Raw genomic sequence first — 14,779 nt, 5'->3', positions numbered from 1 at the left:
GAGGATTGTTGTTTCACTGTGCACGATCCAGGAAGAAGAACATGAGGTTCTTGAAACTTTGATAAAAGTCTCAAAGGGTTGTTGCAGTTAAGAGAATTGTTCTTCTACAGGTTGTATTTGCTATATTAGATTGGTGTGAATTAGAGAGGTGTTTTACATTTTGACAGTGTGGTCTATGTAAAGCCTTAACTCAAAATCTTTATAGTGGAAAGTCTTTTAATCTAATGTTGATTGAAAGAGACTGGATGTAAGCATTAAGGTTGAACTAGGATAAAAAGATTATGTTTATTTTCTTTCTCTATTTCTCTATTGTTTTATTATTCATAATTGTGTTGTGCACATTTAAAGATCATCTTAATTTTCCAGAAAGATTTAAAAAGAAAGAGTTTTTATTAGTTACCAATTCACCCCCTTCTTGGTAAGAGAAACTAGCCATATTTTTACTTATAGAAAGCATAAACAATACATGCATATATAAGAAACTTTCTTATTTTATTGATGAAAACATTCTCGAACAAAAACCCTCCTTAGAGAAAAAAGATTGAGGAAGGAAAGAATATACTATAGGTTATAAGATTAACTAATGTAAAACTTCAAGTGAATTATATTTCAAGTATTAGGTATAGGCTGGTCGATATCTTCCACTACTCGAAATTGTCCTTCCCAATTAGTTGAGAACATACCTTCACTTTTTCTAACACTGTTGGCCATGCACCATACCATATAACCCTTCTGGAATGTTCTCAACTTCAACTTTGAGTTATACTTTCTAGTTGTTATTTGCTTTGTAGCCGATTCGTGCATTTGAGATTTCTCTCGCTTTCCAATAATGTAAAGACAATCCTCGTTGCTACTTTTATCATATCGTTGTCGCCGAGAAGATGGCTCCCCTATTTCTAGTAGATCATGGCATCAATACTATATACTAAATTGAAGGGTGTTTCTTTAGTATAGAATTAAGGAATTCACCTATATGCCCATTACACTTCTAATAAACCTTTTAGCCATCTCCCATTGGTTGAATCTAACATTTTCTGCAATTTTAACAAAATGACTTTATTCACGAATTCAACCTTCCCATTTGACTAAGGATGCTCCACAAAACTTGTAATGTGTTTAATGTCGAGGTTGGTATAAAGCCGACATGATATACTCTTTTACATGAACTTCTACACTTGTTAGGCAGTGATGTGTGATCAAGATTACAAAATGACTACTTCTAATAATTGTATTTCTGTTAGAAAGTTCTCAAATGATGACTTTATTATTCTATTGTTGTATGTTGATGGCATGCTTATCGTTAAGAAAAATATTTTCAAATTGACAAGTTAAAGAAGACACTTGGCGATGTGAAAGAATTAGGAGCTGCTAAAAAGTTTCTTGGCACAAGTATATCATGTGATAGAAGAGAAAAGAATATTATGTGTATTACATCAAGAAGATGTTGCAAAGATTCTAGATGGAAAATTCTAAAGCTATAAGCACTTCTCTTATTGATCACTTTAAATTGAGTGTTGAACATAGTCATTTAAATGAAGTTGAGAAGGCATTTATGACTAGAGTTCCTTATGCGACAGTTTGTACAAGACCATGTATTGTACATGTTGATATGATCAGTCGATTTCTATCAAATCCATGTTGCATTGTAATGATGTAAAATGGATTTTGAGGTATCTTCGTGGTACTAGTTATTCGATGCCTTGTTTTAAAGGTTATAAAATTCTTTGATAGATTACTTAGATTTATATATGATTGGATTGATTCAATAAAGTGTGTTTTTGGTTATTTGATTAACTTTGTAGGGGGAGTTATGACTTTGATTAACTTTGTTTTGAGGGTATTATTACTTTGATGTTGATTCCCAAGGATTTTGGTTTTATACTTGTTCAATAATACGTTGTTGGTGGACCAAATCACTGAATGTGGATTCTTTGTAAATAGGACTAGCAACCTATTGTTTTTCAATCTAAATTAGAGTATTTTTAATTCAAGATTTCACAATCAACACAAAAATGATGTGCAAACCATTTATAATGTGGATCAATTTAGAAAATACATTTAATTAAATGAACTGTATATAAAATGTTATGAACACAAAATTGATGTGGAAACCATTTATATTTTGGATCAATTTAAAAAATACGTTTAATTAAATAAATTGCCTATAAAATGTTATGAACAAAGATGAAGAAGATGAACAATAATGGTGAAGAAGAAAGTTGATTAAAGTGAAAATATTTGAACTGGAAATTTTGAGTGAAAAAAATATAAATAAAGGAAAATAAATTATCAAGGTAAAACAAAAACTTGCTAGGAGAGTACTCTAACACCCCGAATTAGGCGTTACAATTTTTGTTCCATAAAATACATATATAATTTTTTTTTCAACACCAACAAAATATTATGTTATTTATTACAACACAAGTCTTCTGAAAATAAAATTCCACACAGTTCATAAACTTCTTAAATTTAAAATTTCACACAGTTCGGAAATTCAAACGTAGATTTATTTTAGAAATTCCCCATGTCTCCTTTTTCCCATAGATCTCTCATCTTCTAAGCAAGTTCAGAACCATCTGCTAATTCATCTGAAATAGTTTCTGCTCCCGTATAATATCACACATTATACGTTCATTGCATTCACATACACAAACACAAACAGTAGGGTGAGCTAACCAAATCAAGAAATATACATTATCCATAGTCCTACTAATATCACAAGTGTGGCAATCAGTCCAATACATGCATCTCGAACATACTCAAGAACAGACTATTACATTGATACTATATAATATTTCTCAAGTCAAAACTATCAGTACATTTACTAGAGTCAATGCAACATATTATTAACCTGCCTACTTACCAAAGCAAAGCAGTCAACAATCCTTCTGTCTACTTACCAAAGTAGTATAACCATGTGATACTGACTACTTACCAAAGTAATCTAACGAGGTGATCTACTTACCAAAGTAGTACAACAAGGTGATATTGTCTACTTACCAAAGTAGCACAATAAGGTGATATCGTCTACTTACCAAAGTAGTACAATAAGATGATATTGTATACTTACCAAAGTAGCACAATAAGGTAATATTCCGCCTACTTACCAAAGTAGTACGGTTTATGCCAAATTAATCTCTCATTATCTCACCTACTTACCAAAGTAGCGTCCGACTTCAAACATCTTCCCTCCCGACTTACCAAAGTCGTAGGAAAATAAATAAATTTCGAATTTACAATTATGACAATAATTCTTATACTACCCATCAAATTTTACCATAAACTTATTTACAATTCATGATTTAACTCAAATAATTATTACCAACTCAGTAATATTCAATATAATTTTATATTCTAATATAGAATATATTATATTACTTATCTTCAAATTTTCAAAATACAACTATACATCCAATTTAAGAATATAATTATTCAAGAATTTATCCAATACATATAAATTTACTATTTCGTGGAAAGATTACTCTTCACTCATATCAATAATTAAAATCTGAACCAATCAGACTAACAAACAATATGTTTAAATCATATGGTAAAATTTTCAGTCAAATCTAACGGTTAATGAGGCGGAAATCATAATTTATGTATAAATGATCCAAAAACATAAATTAAGCAGTATTGAGATCCCTGAGAAGATACGAAACTAATATCTATAAATCTGTATCTCTGATTTAAAATCTGAACGGTCAAAGTATGACACTATCTTTTCGAAATAACATATTAAAATTTCAGGGTAATCTAACGACTAACTAAGTAAATATGGAGGTTTTACCGAGGTAACTCAGAGACAGAAGTTTAAGTGGTTCTCGGTTAAACTCAAAATGCGGAATGAATTCCTCTATGCACAGACATCTAATTCCAAATCTGAACGGTCAAGATCACCTAATATGTCTTATGAACTACATACTAAAGTTTGGGCTCAATCTAACGGTAAATGGAATATATATAATTTTTTTACCATTATAACTTAAGAACAGAACTACAATGTTCATCAAATATTTCAAACTTTCTAAATTTCTTTCTCTAAACATAGACCTTCAATTACAAATCCGATCGGTCAAATTGTATTAATATGTCTTAGGGGTCATATATCAAATTTTGAGGTTGATCTAACGGTCAAATAGGTCAGAATATATATTTTACCGAGACAACTTAGTAACAGAACTACAGGGGTAACTAATTTACTCAAACATGAAGGATTTATTTCTCCAAGTACAGACTTCTATTTTCAAATCCGAACGGTCAAAGTGTAGTAATAGGTCTTAGGATTCACATATTAAAATTTTAGCTAAATCCAACTGTGAAAACAATTAATAGAAAAATTTCACCACAGTAACTTGAAAATAAGAAATTATAATCATGAAAACCAAATTTTACACAAGTCAATAGATACCTACCATTACCAAAATTTTAACATATTCATACTCATATTCATGATCATAACAAGAAAGGATTAGCTCCCCTACCTCTTCTCCTTGCAAGCAATTATTCACTCTTGATACTCCTAGACCACCACCTTTGCTTGTTTTCACTCTCAAATTCAAAGAAAATTCTAACTTAAATCCCTCTTCTGTTCTCCTCCTCTCTTTTGGCCTTAATAAGCTTGTATCAAGAGAATGAAGCCTCTTGGAAGATGCTTGCAGTAATACAATGGAAAGAAAAAAACAAACAAATGAAAGGGATGGGTTCCCTTAACCAAAACATGCACCCATGTTTCACGGGAGACAAAACATCAACCTCCATGCTTCAATATTATCTTCTTATTTTTTATATTAGTATTAATTTTTTTTTATAAATTTATAATTATGTCCCTCCTTTTAACCAAAAATTGCCAGCACAAATTGCATCAAATTCAAATAATTAATACAAGAAAAACCAAGCTAAACAAAATGGTAAAAAAAAATACAAACAATAGTCTTTATCTTACATATACAGAATATGTTTGAAACTAATTACACTAACCAAAAATTTATTTATTTATTATTATTATTTTTTTCATACTTTCTACATACTAATGCACACCATAATTAATTATTCAAAACCACAATATACATAAAATTACTTTTATTTTTCTATAGGTCTTACAAGTACTAACCCAAATTACAACAAAATTCATCACTGGAGTAACCATTATCTTGTTTATAATGTTCTCTATATTATAAATATAATTTCACACCCTTCTTTTGAACATAAACAACTTATTTATATTTTTCTACCTTTTTTTTACAGTTAACCCAAAATAAAATAAAATAAAAATACATAATTTATAATAATTGTCTTAAAATTATCTACCTTATGTGAGTTATGTTTAGGAAACCCATCTTTTATAATAGTTATCATATATCTTAACTCTCCTTTTAACCTCACCTAATTCATTTTTCAATTTGAATAATGATACTTTTTCACAATCAAATTTGACAAACTTTTAACACTAAGCCTCATTATCCACCTCATTTTCAATTTTGTCAAATTTAGATATCAAAATATTATTATCATTTCAATTTTGTCTCAAAAAGAACATATTACTTAATGATTTAGTGAGCTCTGATCATTTACTCTATTTTTGTACTTGTCTCTACTTGTCCTTAACCTTAAGCATTTAATCTTCGTTCATATTTTTTTGGGTTAAATATGTTTTTAGTCCCTAAACTATTGGCCGTTTCTGGTTTTCGTCCCTCTTTCAAAATAAGGTACAATTTGGTCCTCATTCTTTTCGAAACTCTAGTTTTAGTCCTCGAAAACTAACCTCGAAAACTACCACATTTTTAACGGTGTTAGTTTTCGAGGACTAAAACAAAAATTTTGAAAAGAATGAGGACCAAATTGTACTTTATTTTGAAAGAGAGACGAAAACCTGAAACGGCCAATAGTTTATGGACTAAAAAGATATTTAACCCTATTTTTTTATATGTCATATTTTTGTTATTTTTTTACTCTCTACTTCTAGAAGATAATTATATTTTCTTATCATTTCGGATTTACATGCTAATAATTTTCCTTTTGGACTTAGCCTACAAGGTTGCTAAGAAAGAGAAACATAACAATTCCTCTTGGAAAAGGAATATTAGGAGGAAAATGACAAAGAGCTTATGAAAACAATCTATTAATATAGTAAATTTTTAAATTTATGTAAACAATATTTTTGGTTCAAATTTTCTAAATATTTCTTCGAACTTTTCTATTTATGCATGAATGTGATTGGGGAGAATGAAGTATGTGTAGATAAATTATATTTCCAATTATTTAAAAATATATATTTTAAAAAAAGGGTTTGCTAACGCGTTTTAGTTGGTACATTTTAGCAATGTGTATCGAGTTTTAGTAGACAAAAATACTCTTATATATCATGGATTTTAAGTTTTAAGGTTAAGGATATTTTAATAATTTTCATTCTCAGAACTAAAAAAAAGAAACCCCAAACCCTTACTCACCTCCTTCATTCCTCTCAACCCTTTCTCTTTCATCTCTCTCACTCGAACCTTTTCTCTGTCATCCCTACTGTCCAATTCAAAAAATCAGAAACACTCGCAGTTAAACAATCTTACAAAAAATGATTTTATAATGAGTTTTCATTTTATAATTTTTGTCTTATCTAATTTTATCCAATTTTCACAAGCATAAATGAATTGGTAATTGACCTGGAAAAAAAAATCAGAAATACTCGCTGTTAAACAATTTCTTACAAAAAATGATTTTATAATGAATTTTCATTTTATAATTTTTGTCTTATATAATTTTATCTAATTTTCACAAGCATAATGACATCAAATGAATTGGTAATTGACTTGGAAAAAAAAATCAGAAACTCTCGTTGTTAAACAATTTCTTACAAAAAATATTTTATAATGAGTTTTCATTTTATAATTTTTGTCGTGTATAATTTTATCTAATTTTCACAAGCATAATGACATCGGAAGGAATTGGTAATTGGCCTGGAGGGTTTGTTTAGAGATGATGATTCAACATATGCAGATGATGAAATTAGAGAGGTTAGTGAAGATGGTGAAATTGAAGAGATCTTGAATGAACCTGAAGGTGAATATGTCAATGACTCAACTCTTTACAAAGGCAAATTGTTTAACGGTAAGCGTTTCTGATTTTTTTCAATTGGGACTACAGTAGGGATGACAGAGAAAAGGTTGAAGTGAGAGAGATGAAAGAGAAAGGGTTGAGAGGAATGAGAGAGGTGAGTAAGGATTTGGAAGATTTCTTTTTTTTTTTTAGAATCCGGTACACATTGCTAAAATGTATCAACTGAAAAGTGCACGTGTTAGCAAACCCCTTTAAAAAAAGACGATTTCCATTTAATAAAAACTTAATAGAAGAAAGTGCAGAAAAGAAAGAGTAACAATAATGACAAATATTTAAATGAGACTCTAAAAAATAGGTAAGAGGCATAATGAGATTTTATGATTTTGTTAGCATATATTTGTAACGCTTCCATCACATTGAACGTAATAATCCTTTTTTTTACTAAACTTTAAAAATACATTAATATTATTATAGTAATAACATTTAAATCAGTATTCTTTTAAAGTTTTAAGAATAAACATATGCATTTTGAATGAGAGAAAATATAACACCAAGTCAATATTTTTAATCTTTCTAATTTCTCTAATGGATAATGATACTTTAACAATATTTTTTTAATAACATTTTAACACTGTTACATGTCATTCTGTGATTGGTTTATATTGGTGTTTATGATTATTATTATTATTGATTGTGAAATAATTTTGGACCAATCAGAGAATGACACGTAGACAGTGTTAAAATGTTGTCAAAAAAATGTTGTCAAAGTATCATTATCTTTCTCTAATAATCCAACTTTACGCTGTCTTTATAAAATATTTTTATTTTATTATTTAAGTTCAATTAAATAATTTAATTGTTAAATAAGCACTTTTATTTTTCATAAAAAAAAGTTACTTACTAAGAAATTTCATTTTTTAAAGGATGAATTATTTATAAAACATTGGAGGTAAAATCTAATATATTTCAGAAACAAACAAACAAATATATATATATATATATATATATATATATATATATATATATATATATATATATATATATATATATATATAGTAAGAATGTGTAAGATTAAGATATTTGCATTTATCTTGTGTTGCAATGGAGGGAGTGTTGCTTCCTGTGTGTTCTTCCCCTTCATCCTCTGCAACTCTTAAACCCAAAATCTCCATTCCCCAACGCTCTTCTTTTACTTCGTCACTACCAACCCACTGTTCCTTCCCTCAAAACGTAGCGTTTTCCCTTCGTAACACTCTCCGAAGTTCCACCTCCGCACTCGCCCAGCACGAAGCTCCGGTTCTGGGAAAACCCGACAACAACTCCGTACCTGCTCTGCCCAAAATCGACAAGACTGGGCGCTTCTGCAGCCCCAGAGCCGCGAGAGAACTCGCACTGTAAAACCTGAACCGAATCCCTTCCTTACTTCCTTCCATTCAACTTACTAATTTGTCAGTTACCTTTTCTCTGTACACTTTGTTTTCTGATGAGAATCTTTTGTGCAGCTCCATTATTTATGCCGCATGTTTGGAGGGAATGGACCCTGTTCGGCTTTTCGAGAAACGGATGAATGCGCGGCGAGGTAACGGTTTATCTTTGATGATAGGGTCTGCTGGGATAATAAACTTATCAATGAACACTTTTATGATATGACGATAAGAAACAAAATTGAGATAAGAGGGTGTTAAATTGGATCTGTGTTTACTGTTTATTATTTTTTAATCATAAAGTTGCAATTTTATTTGAAATCTATTTGATGTTTTCAGAAATTTGTATAGAAAGCACTCAACATTCTTTTTTGTTTTCTTTTCCGTAGAAATCTTCGAAAAAGCATATTTTTTATTACTGTGATAATGTCTGTGTGAATCTGGCTTATAGCCTTTAGTGGAAAACAAGGTGTCAATTTTATAACTAAAAAGTGAAATAAGTAAATGGAAACACAAATAAAGGTACATTATACGCATGTTTCTCCATGTATGAGTTAAAAAACAAAATTTGGTGAAGTTAGCGTGAGAAGTAGTTTATAAATAAACTAATTTTAACTTCTGGTTATAAATAAGTTAATTAATTAACTAATTTTAACTTCTGAAGAAATTTATTATATTCTTTTGTTTTCCTTTTTTCTGGAAGTGCTTAATAGAAATGTTTATCCAAACATGTTCTATAACGTGGTTAGTTAAGGTTTTTGTTGTCGTTTGTTTTGAATTGGGTGCATTTGGTTTGTTGTTTCAGAGGCCGGATATGAATTTGACAAGAAAAAGTTGTTGGAGTATAATCATATGAGTTTTGGAGGGCCACCTGCTACTGTTGAGTCGGATGAAGAGGCAAATGAGCTTCTGCGGCACATTGAAGAAGAGTCTGCCATTGGTAATAAAAAACCTTAGATCGAGAATCTCTCTTTTCCTTTTATATAAAATAAGTTGGTGAAAATGCTTGAATAGAATGTTCAATGTATATATATCCCTGCTTTTCTTTTACTTGACATTTGCAAGTTACAACATTTAAAAAATAAAAAATAAAACCAACCAGATTTGCTACTGCTTCATGATGTTGTTGTATGTACATGTCTTTCATAGTTTATAACGTACGAGCTTTGAAAGCCGAGTAGTCTCTTTTCACATTTTTTATTTGTTGTCTCCTCTGCACACCCGTGTGACTTGCAAATATGATTGGTCAATTTAATTTGCTGGTAAAAAAATTGCAGTTTTAACAGTTGTTGGAGATGAAAGTCAACCATTTATTTATTTTGTGTTTCTCTTGCTGCCATGATTGAAAGTAAGCTTATCTAGAAAACCTTGCTGACTTTTCATGATATTTTAAGCTGAGGAGTTGTAGCATTTGCGTATCAGTGAAACTTAGGAATACTCCATTGAACATTTTAGTTTAGTAGTGATTAGGCTGGAAATGTATAATAAGTTTTACTTTGGTTGTCACTGCAGCAAGGTTTTGCATCCTGGTATTGTAAGTTAGCTTTGAAGGGCTACTTCTTTATTCTAACAGTGTGTTAGACAAGAGTTTATGTTGTGGTTATATTGTAAAGCAATTTTACAAATCACATTATGGACAGAAGTCTATGTTCTGGTATTATATCTTAAGGATTTAAATTTGGTACACAGCCTTCCTTATTGTGTTATATTCTTTCGTATGACAGAAGTCTGTGTGTTTCAGTGACAACACAATGTGGCACATATGCCCAGAGAAATGTATAATGGGCTGTAAAGTATTTATTATTATCTGTGCAGTTTTCTGTTGTTGCTTTCATCTCTAAATTGTACTAATGTGTTATGTTGTGCATGGCAGAGGCAGAAGTCCTTACAGCTCCACCAAGGTTGGTATATAACAACCTGATTTTGAGGTAAACGTAGACCCTTTACAGCTCCTCCAAAGCATACTTTAAATATAAGCTTGTCCTTTCGTCCCCTCACGCACCGAGCCCCCAAACCGAGCCCCCAAACACGCACTGTAAAACTGGGTCTTTTATTGGCGTTAAGGTTTGTTGGCAATGGTAATAATGTTACAACTCCCTATCTGCAGATTCACCAGGAAACTATTGGTTGCAGTCAGGGATACATGGGACAATCATGTCCTGGTTATTAACAAGATCGTCCCTGAAAATTGGAAGGTATAATAGTTGATATATATTGTAGCTTTTTTACTCAATTTATTATCTTGCCGCTGCAAATTCATTGATCATGGGCATAATTTCTTCTTATTATTGGATGACTTCTATGTTACTAATGCGCCAATCCTGATCAATTATTTGTTACACGAAGTTGAGCCACCCTGAAAAAAGTGGGAAATAGATAAGGTCAATGGTGAAACAATGCAATAGTTTACAATTTTGAATTTTATATAAAGACAGAATGAGAAGAAAAAAAATGTCATGCAAAAATGGTTGGTTATCTTGCCCTAGTTATATTTGTCATCCATAGGAACAATGCAATAATTTACAATTTCAAATTAAAAGGCAGAACGACAAGAAAAAAGTCTCCTGCAAAATGGTCATAGCTAAGCTTATTAATTCAGAGAGGCATGGGTTGAGTCATGCTCTGTTTCATATATCTCTCCTGTCACCAATTATTACACATAATGTATATTCCTTTTTCTTATTCTTGTAAATATATGATGTACATATTATATGAATTCAGACTGCTGAGTAAAACCACGCAAGCAATTCACTCGATTCTTCTCTATTATTTTCCTGGGCTGTATCCATTTTAATAAGTCCTCTGTTAATAGCTTACTCTTTTTAGAAAATTGGTTGTTGACATGATATCAGAGTTTCCATGACCAAGTTGTCGAGAGGTTGATACTCGTTCCCATCTTGTAGATAAAATAAGCAATTTTATAACAGGTTAGGGTATACTAGTATGTTTGTCCACACTTCAAGCCCAAAAAAGTGAAGAACTCCTGGGGGGAAGGGGGGATGGGTGGGGGTGGGGGGGACATGTCAGATATTCTTGGGATTTCGCCTAATAGCTTGATCTTTTGTTATAGTTTGATCTTGATAGGGGAAGTTACTGGTTCAACACCTGGAGTTTATTTATGGTAGATAACATATTTTCCTATTCATACCCATCATTCCCTCTTCATTTAATATACAAAACATGAAACACCTACTATTGAAAGGCAAGTATGCTTATTTGTTTTGGACCCTAGACTATCATCATTTTAATTTGATCACCTAGTTTATTTGCTCATAACTGCAAAATGCTTCTCACTGGTACAACATATTTGTTGTGCAAAATTTATACTACTGTTATAAAGTTTCTTCTGCCTAAAATATCTGTCTGCCACTATCATGTTTAATGTTAGTATAGATAGATGACTTCGTATTTTTATTGGTTTGATAATGTTTTAATGAATTGCATGTATTGTATCTACTTCTTAAAGTCATGCATTGATCCAACTTAGCTTCTTTCAATTTGTAATTGTGGTATGCTTTTACTTATTTCAGTTTTATTCCTTGCACGCAATTATGCTAAATTTTAAAGATCCATTTTGTTTGCTAATGCTCATGGTAGTTTGCATCTTTCTGTTGTTGCATTTCAGAATGAACCAGCAGGAAAAATTTTAGAGCTTTGTATTCTTCACTTGGCCATGTCCGAAATGGCAGTGCTAGAAACAAGACACCAAATCGTCATTAATGAGGTATATCTTAAGTTCACGTGATGAGAAACCAAACATTACTTAAGCTTATATCGTGTCTTATTATTTTGCACATAAAAAAAGTTTAACTCATAATTTATATAATTGTTTTGAAGGCTGTAGATCTTGCTAAACGGTTTTGTGATGGAGCAGCCCCTCGTATCATTAATGGCTGTCTCCGCACATTTTTCCGAGAACTTGAGCTTCAGGAATCAAATAACCGAGTTTAGTTGTCTTTGGCTTATGGAAAAGGTTTCCTCGCATTTCAGGAATATCAGGTTTCGTAGCTTGCATATAGAACGCTACTCAATGACTGAAATGGGAACCTTGTTTGAAAATTACTGTTATTATGACATTGAAATAGTTATAGTGTATATGCTATTTTTTGTATGTTAGCACGTGGGATTTGTATTGAATTTTTGACTAAAATGTTAATTTCGTTCCTTATTTTTGCTTTGCGGTATTATTTTTTCAATTTCTTTTGAAATATATCAAGTTTTAATCACCACAATTTTAATAGACTGTTTCACTATTTTGAAATGTATATATAATTATATTTATTTATTTATTTTGGAAATTTCATTTTAAGGTATGTAGTGGACACCACATCTTCCAACTTTTTAGAGGACAACCTAGTAACATATTGTAAGAGGATGAAACATTAACCACTATATAATGGATCCCTATAGTTTTGGCAGTTTTGGCAGCTTTCTCATAAGAGAAGGTGGAGAGGTGCTCCCTCCACCACCGCAACTGTTCTTTGTATCTCCCTAAAATTTTTTAATTCTAAAATTATCCTTTTTACTTTTACCATTTCCTTATTTTACTTTTATATCAAAATCTTAGTTTCCTATCTCTCATTTTCACTCACAACCATCAACCTTCCGTTCCCGCCACCCCCTCCCCCCTTCCCCTCCCCCCCCTCCCCTCCCCCTCCCCTCCCCCAACTCTCTTTTTCTCTCTATTTTACTCTCTTTTTCTCTCTCTATTTTCATTTCTACCATACCATTCTCCATATCCATTTTCTTTCTTCTCCATTTTAGTGCCTTGGTGGTGTGTTTGTGGTGCATTGGTGGTGCGATGGTGGTGTGTTGGTAGTGTGTTGTTCGTGGGGTGCGTCTGCTGTGGAGTTTGGCGTTTTTGTTTGGTCTATAAGATGTTGGGTTTCTTTCTTGTGCTTGTATGAATGGTAGATAAATAACATTATAGTTTCATTTTAATGTATTTGAATGTGTGTTGTGATTTGTGATGTTTGTTGTGTTCTTCATGCCTGCATTTTCTGTGTGTGCAGACGAAGAAGATAACTGCGACAGGCCTAAATGGATATGACATATCTGTTTGGCCTTCAACGGATGTGGATATTCGTTGTCGGGAAAACGAATATCCATATTTGTTTTCCCTTCAACGGATGTTAATATCCATTGATGGATCTTCATATCCGTAGAAGAGTTCTCCATCTTGCTTTCGTACTCGAGACGATCTCCTCTGCTGTTGTGCTGCCACCACTACTGGAGCACCTTCTTGCAGCAGTACCATTACCACAAGACCACCTTCTTGACCACCAAACTCTTCTAGGAAGCTCTCCAACATCCAAACAAACACACCATTACCACAAACAACCACCACCACAAGAAGCACAAGCATAGTGAAAGTGAAGAAGAAAGATAACGAAAGTGATTTCCGTGAGTGTGGGGGGTGCATTTTATACAGTGGGGACCGCTTAAATAAGGTGGTTGAATGTTGGTGAGAAGTAAAGTTTTTTTCAACCACTATCTTTAATTTTGCTAACGAGGATAAATGGGGAATAGAGAGGTGCAGGAAGAAGACTGTGGTGGTGTAGGGAGCAACTCTTGAGAAGGTGGTTCTTAAATTCACATAGCCTTTGACTTCGACTTGTTCACCAAAAAAACCAACCAGTACATCGTCGAATGGTTGTAACTGGTCTCGTGGTACTTGGATGCCCACAAACGTATCCCAAAACATGACTTTGGCAGAACCCCCTGGTCAATCAAAACGCGGTGAACGTTCCTGCCCATCATGATGACAGACAATACAATTATGTTATCATTGCATGGGAGGAAATTTGAACAGTCCACCTCCGAGAACACTTACCAGTACAAAACATCGTATAACGTCACTCGTTTTTGGCCTTTCACGTTGAATTCGAGGTCGACGTCATATCGGGAGACACTAAATTGACGTCGAACATAAAACAATTCGACGTTCAAAGTAAAGCAAATTAACATAGAATTTTTTCAATATTCAACGTTAATCAACTTTTTTTGTTTTATTTAATTAATTGTGATTCTTTTCTACAACTCTTTGAGATCTGAAAAGTAAAAAAACAACAAATTTCAGTTTTTGGTGTTTTATAAAGCATGAACTATGAACGTGTAGTGTAGTATCAACAACAAACAACAATAACAAAAAACAAACAAGTTCAATCAAACAACAACAACAAACAAGTTCAACCAAACAACAACAACAAACATGTTCAACCAAACAACAACAACAAACAAGTTGAACAAAAAAAACAATAAACAAGTTCAACAAATAAGTTCTTTAAAACGAAAACCAAAACTAA

The 14,779-nt window shown here is 31.9% G+C and overlaps 1 protein-coding gene across 1 annotated transcript; it reads left to right on the top strand.

The window, feature by feature from the left end:
• Nucleotides 1-8,114: 8,114 nt before the first annotated feature.
• LOC124836860 (antitermination NusB domain-containing protein) lies at nucleotides 8,115-12,642 on the top strand. The gene is made up of 7 exons (XM_047312095.2): nucleotides 8,115-8,444; nucleotides 8,553-8,629; nucleotides 9,280-9,414; nucleotides 10,348-10,402; nucleotides 10,582-10,669; nucleotides 12,100-12,198; nucleotides 12,312-12,642. The coding sequence occupies exons 1-7, from the start codon at nucleotides 8,152-8,154 to the stop codon at nucleotides 12,423-12,425; spliced, it is 861 nt and encodes a 286-aa protein (XP_047168051.1). The 5' UTR covers nucleotides 8,115-8,151; the 3' UTR covers nucleotides 12,426-12,642.
• Nucleotides 12,643-14,779: the final 2,137 nt, after the last annotated feature.

The sequence above is a fragment of the Vigna umbellata genome, chromosome 7 (assembly GCF_029865625.1).
Source record: "Vigna umbellata cultivar VRB3 chromosome 7, Vumbellata_1.0, whole genome shotgun sequence".
Lineage (NCBI taxonomy): Eukaryota > Viridiplantae > Streptophyta > Magnoliopsida > Fabales > Fabaceae > Vigna > Vigna umbellata.
The sequence above is the reverse complement of the archived record's forward strand: the minus strand, read 5'-3'. Positions and strand labels throughout refer to the sequence as shown.

What these genes read in the sequence shown, in the direction of transcription:
- LOC124836860 (XM_047312095.2), top strand. Translation starts at nt 8,152, where the DNA reads ATGGAGGGAGTGTTGCTTCCTGTGTGTTCTTCCCCTTCATCCTCTGCA. An exon ending in TGAAGAAGAGTCTGCCATTG is followed by an intron (nt 9,415 to 10,347) that starts GTAATAAAAAAC and finishes TGTGCATGGCAG; the next exon opens with AGGCAGAAGTCCTTACAGCT. An exon ending in ACCAAATCGTCATTAATGAG is followed by an intron (nt 12,199 to 12,311) that starts GTATATCTTAAG and finishes ATTGTTTTGAAG; the next exon opens with GCTGTAGATCTTGCTAAACG.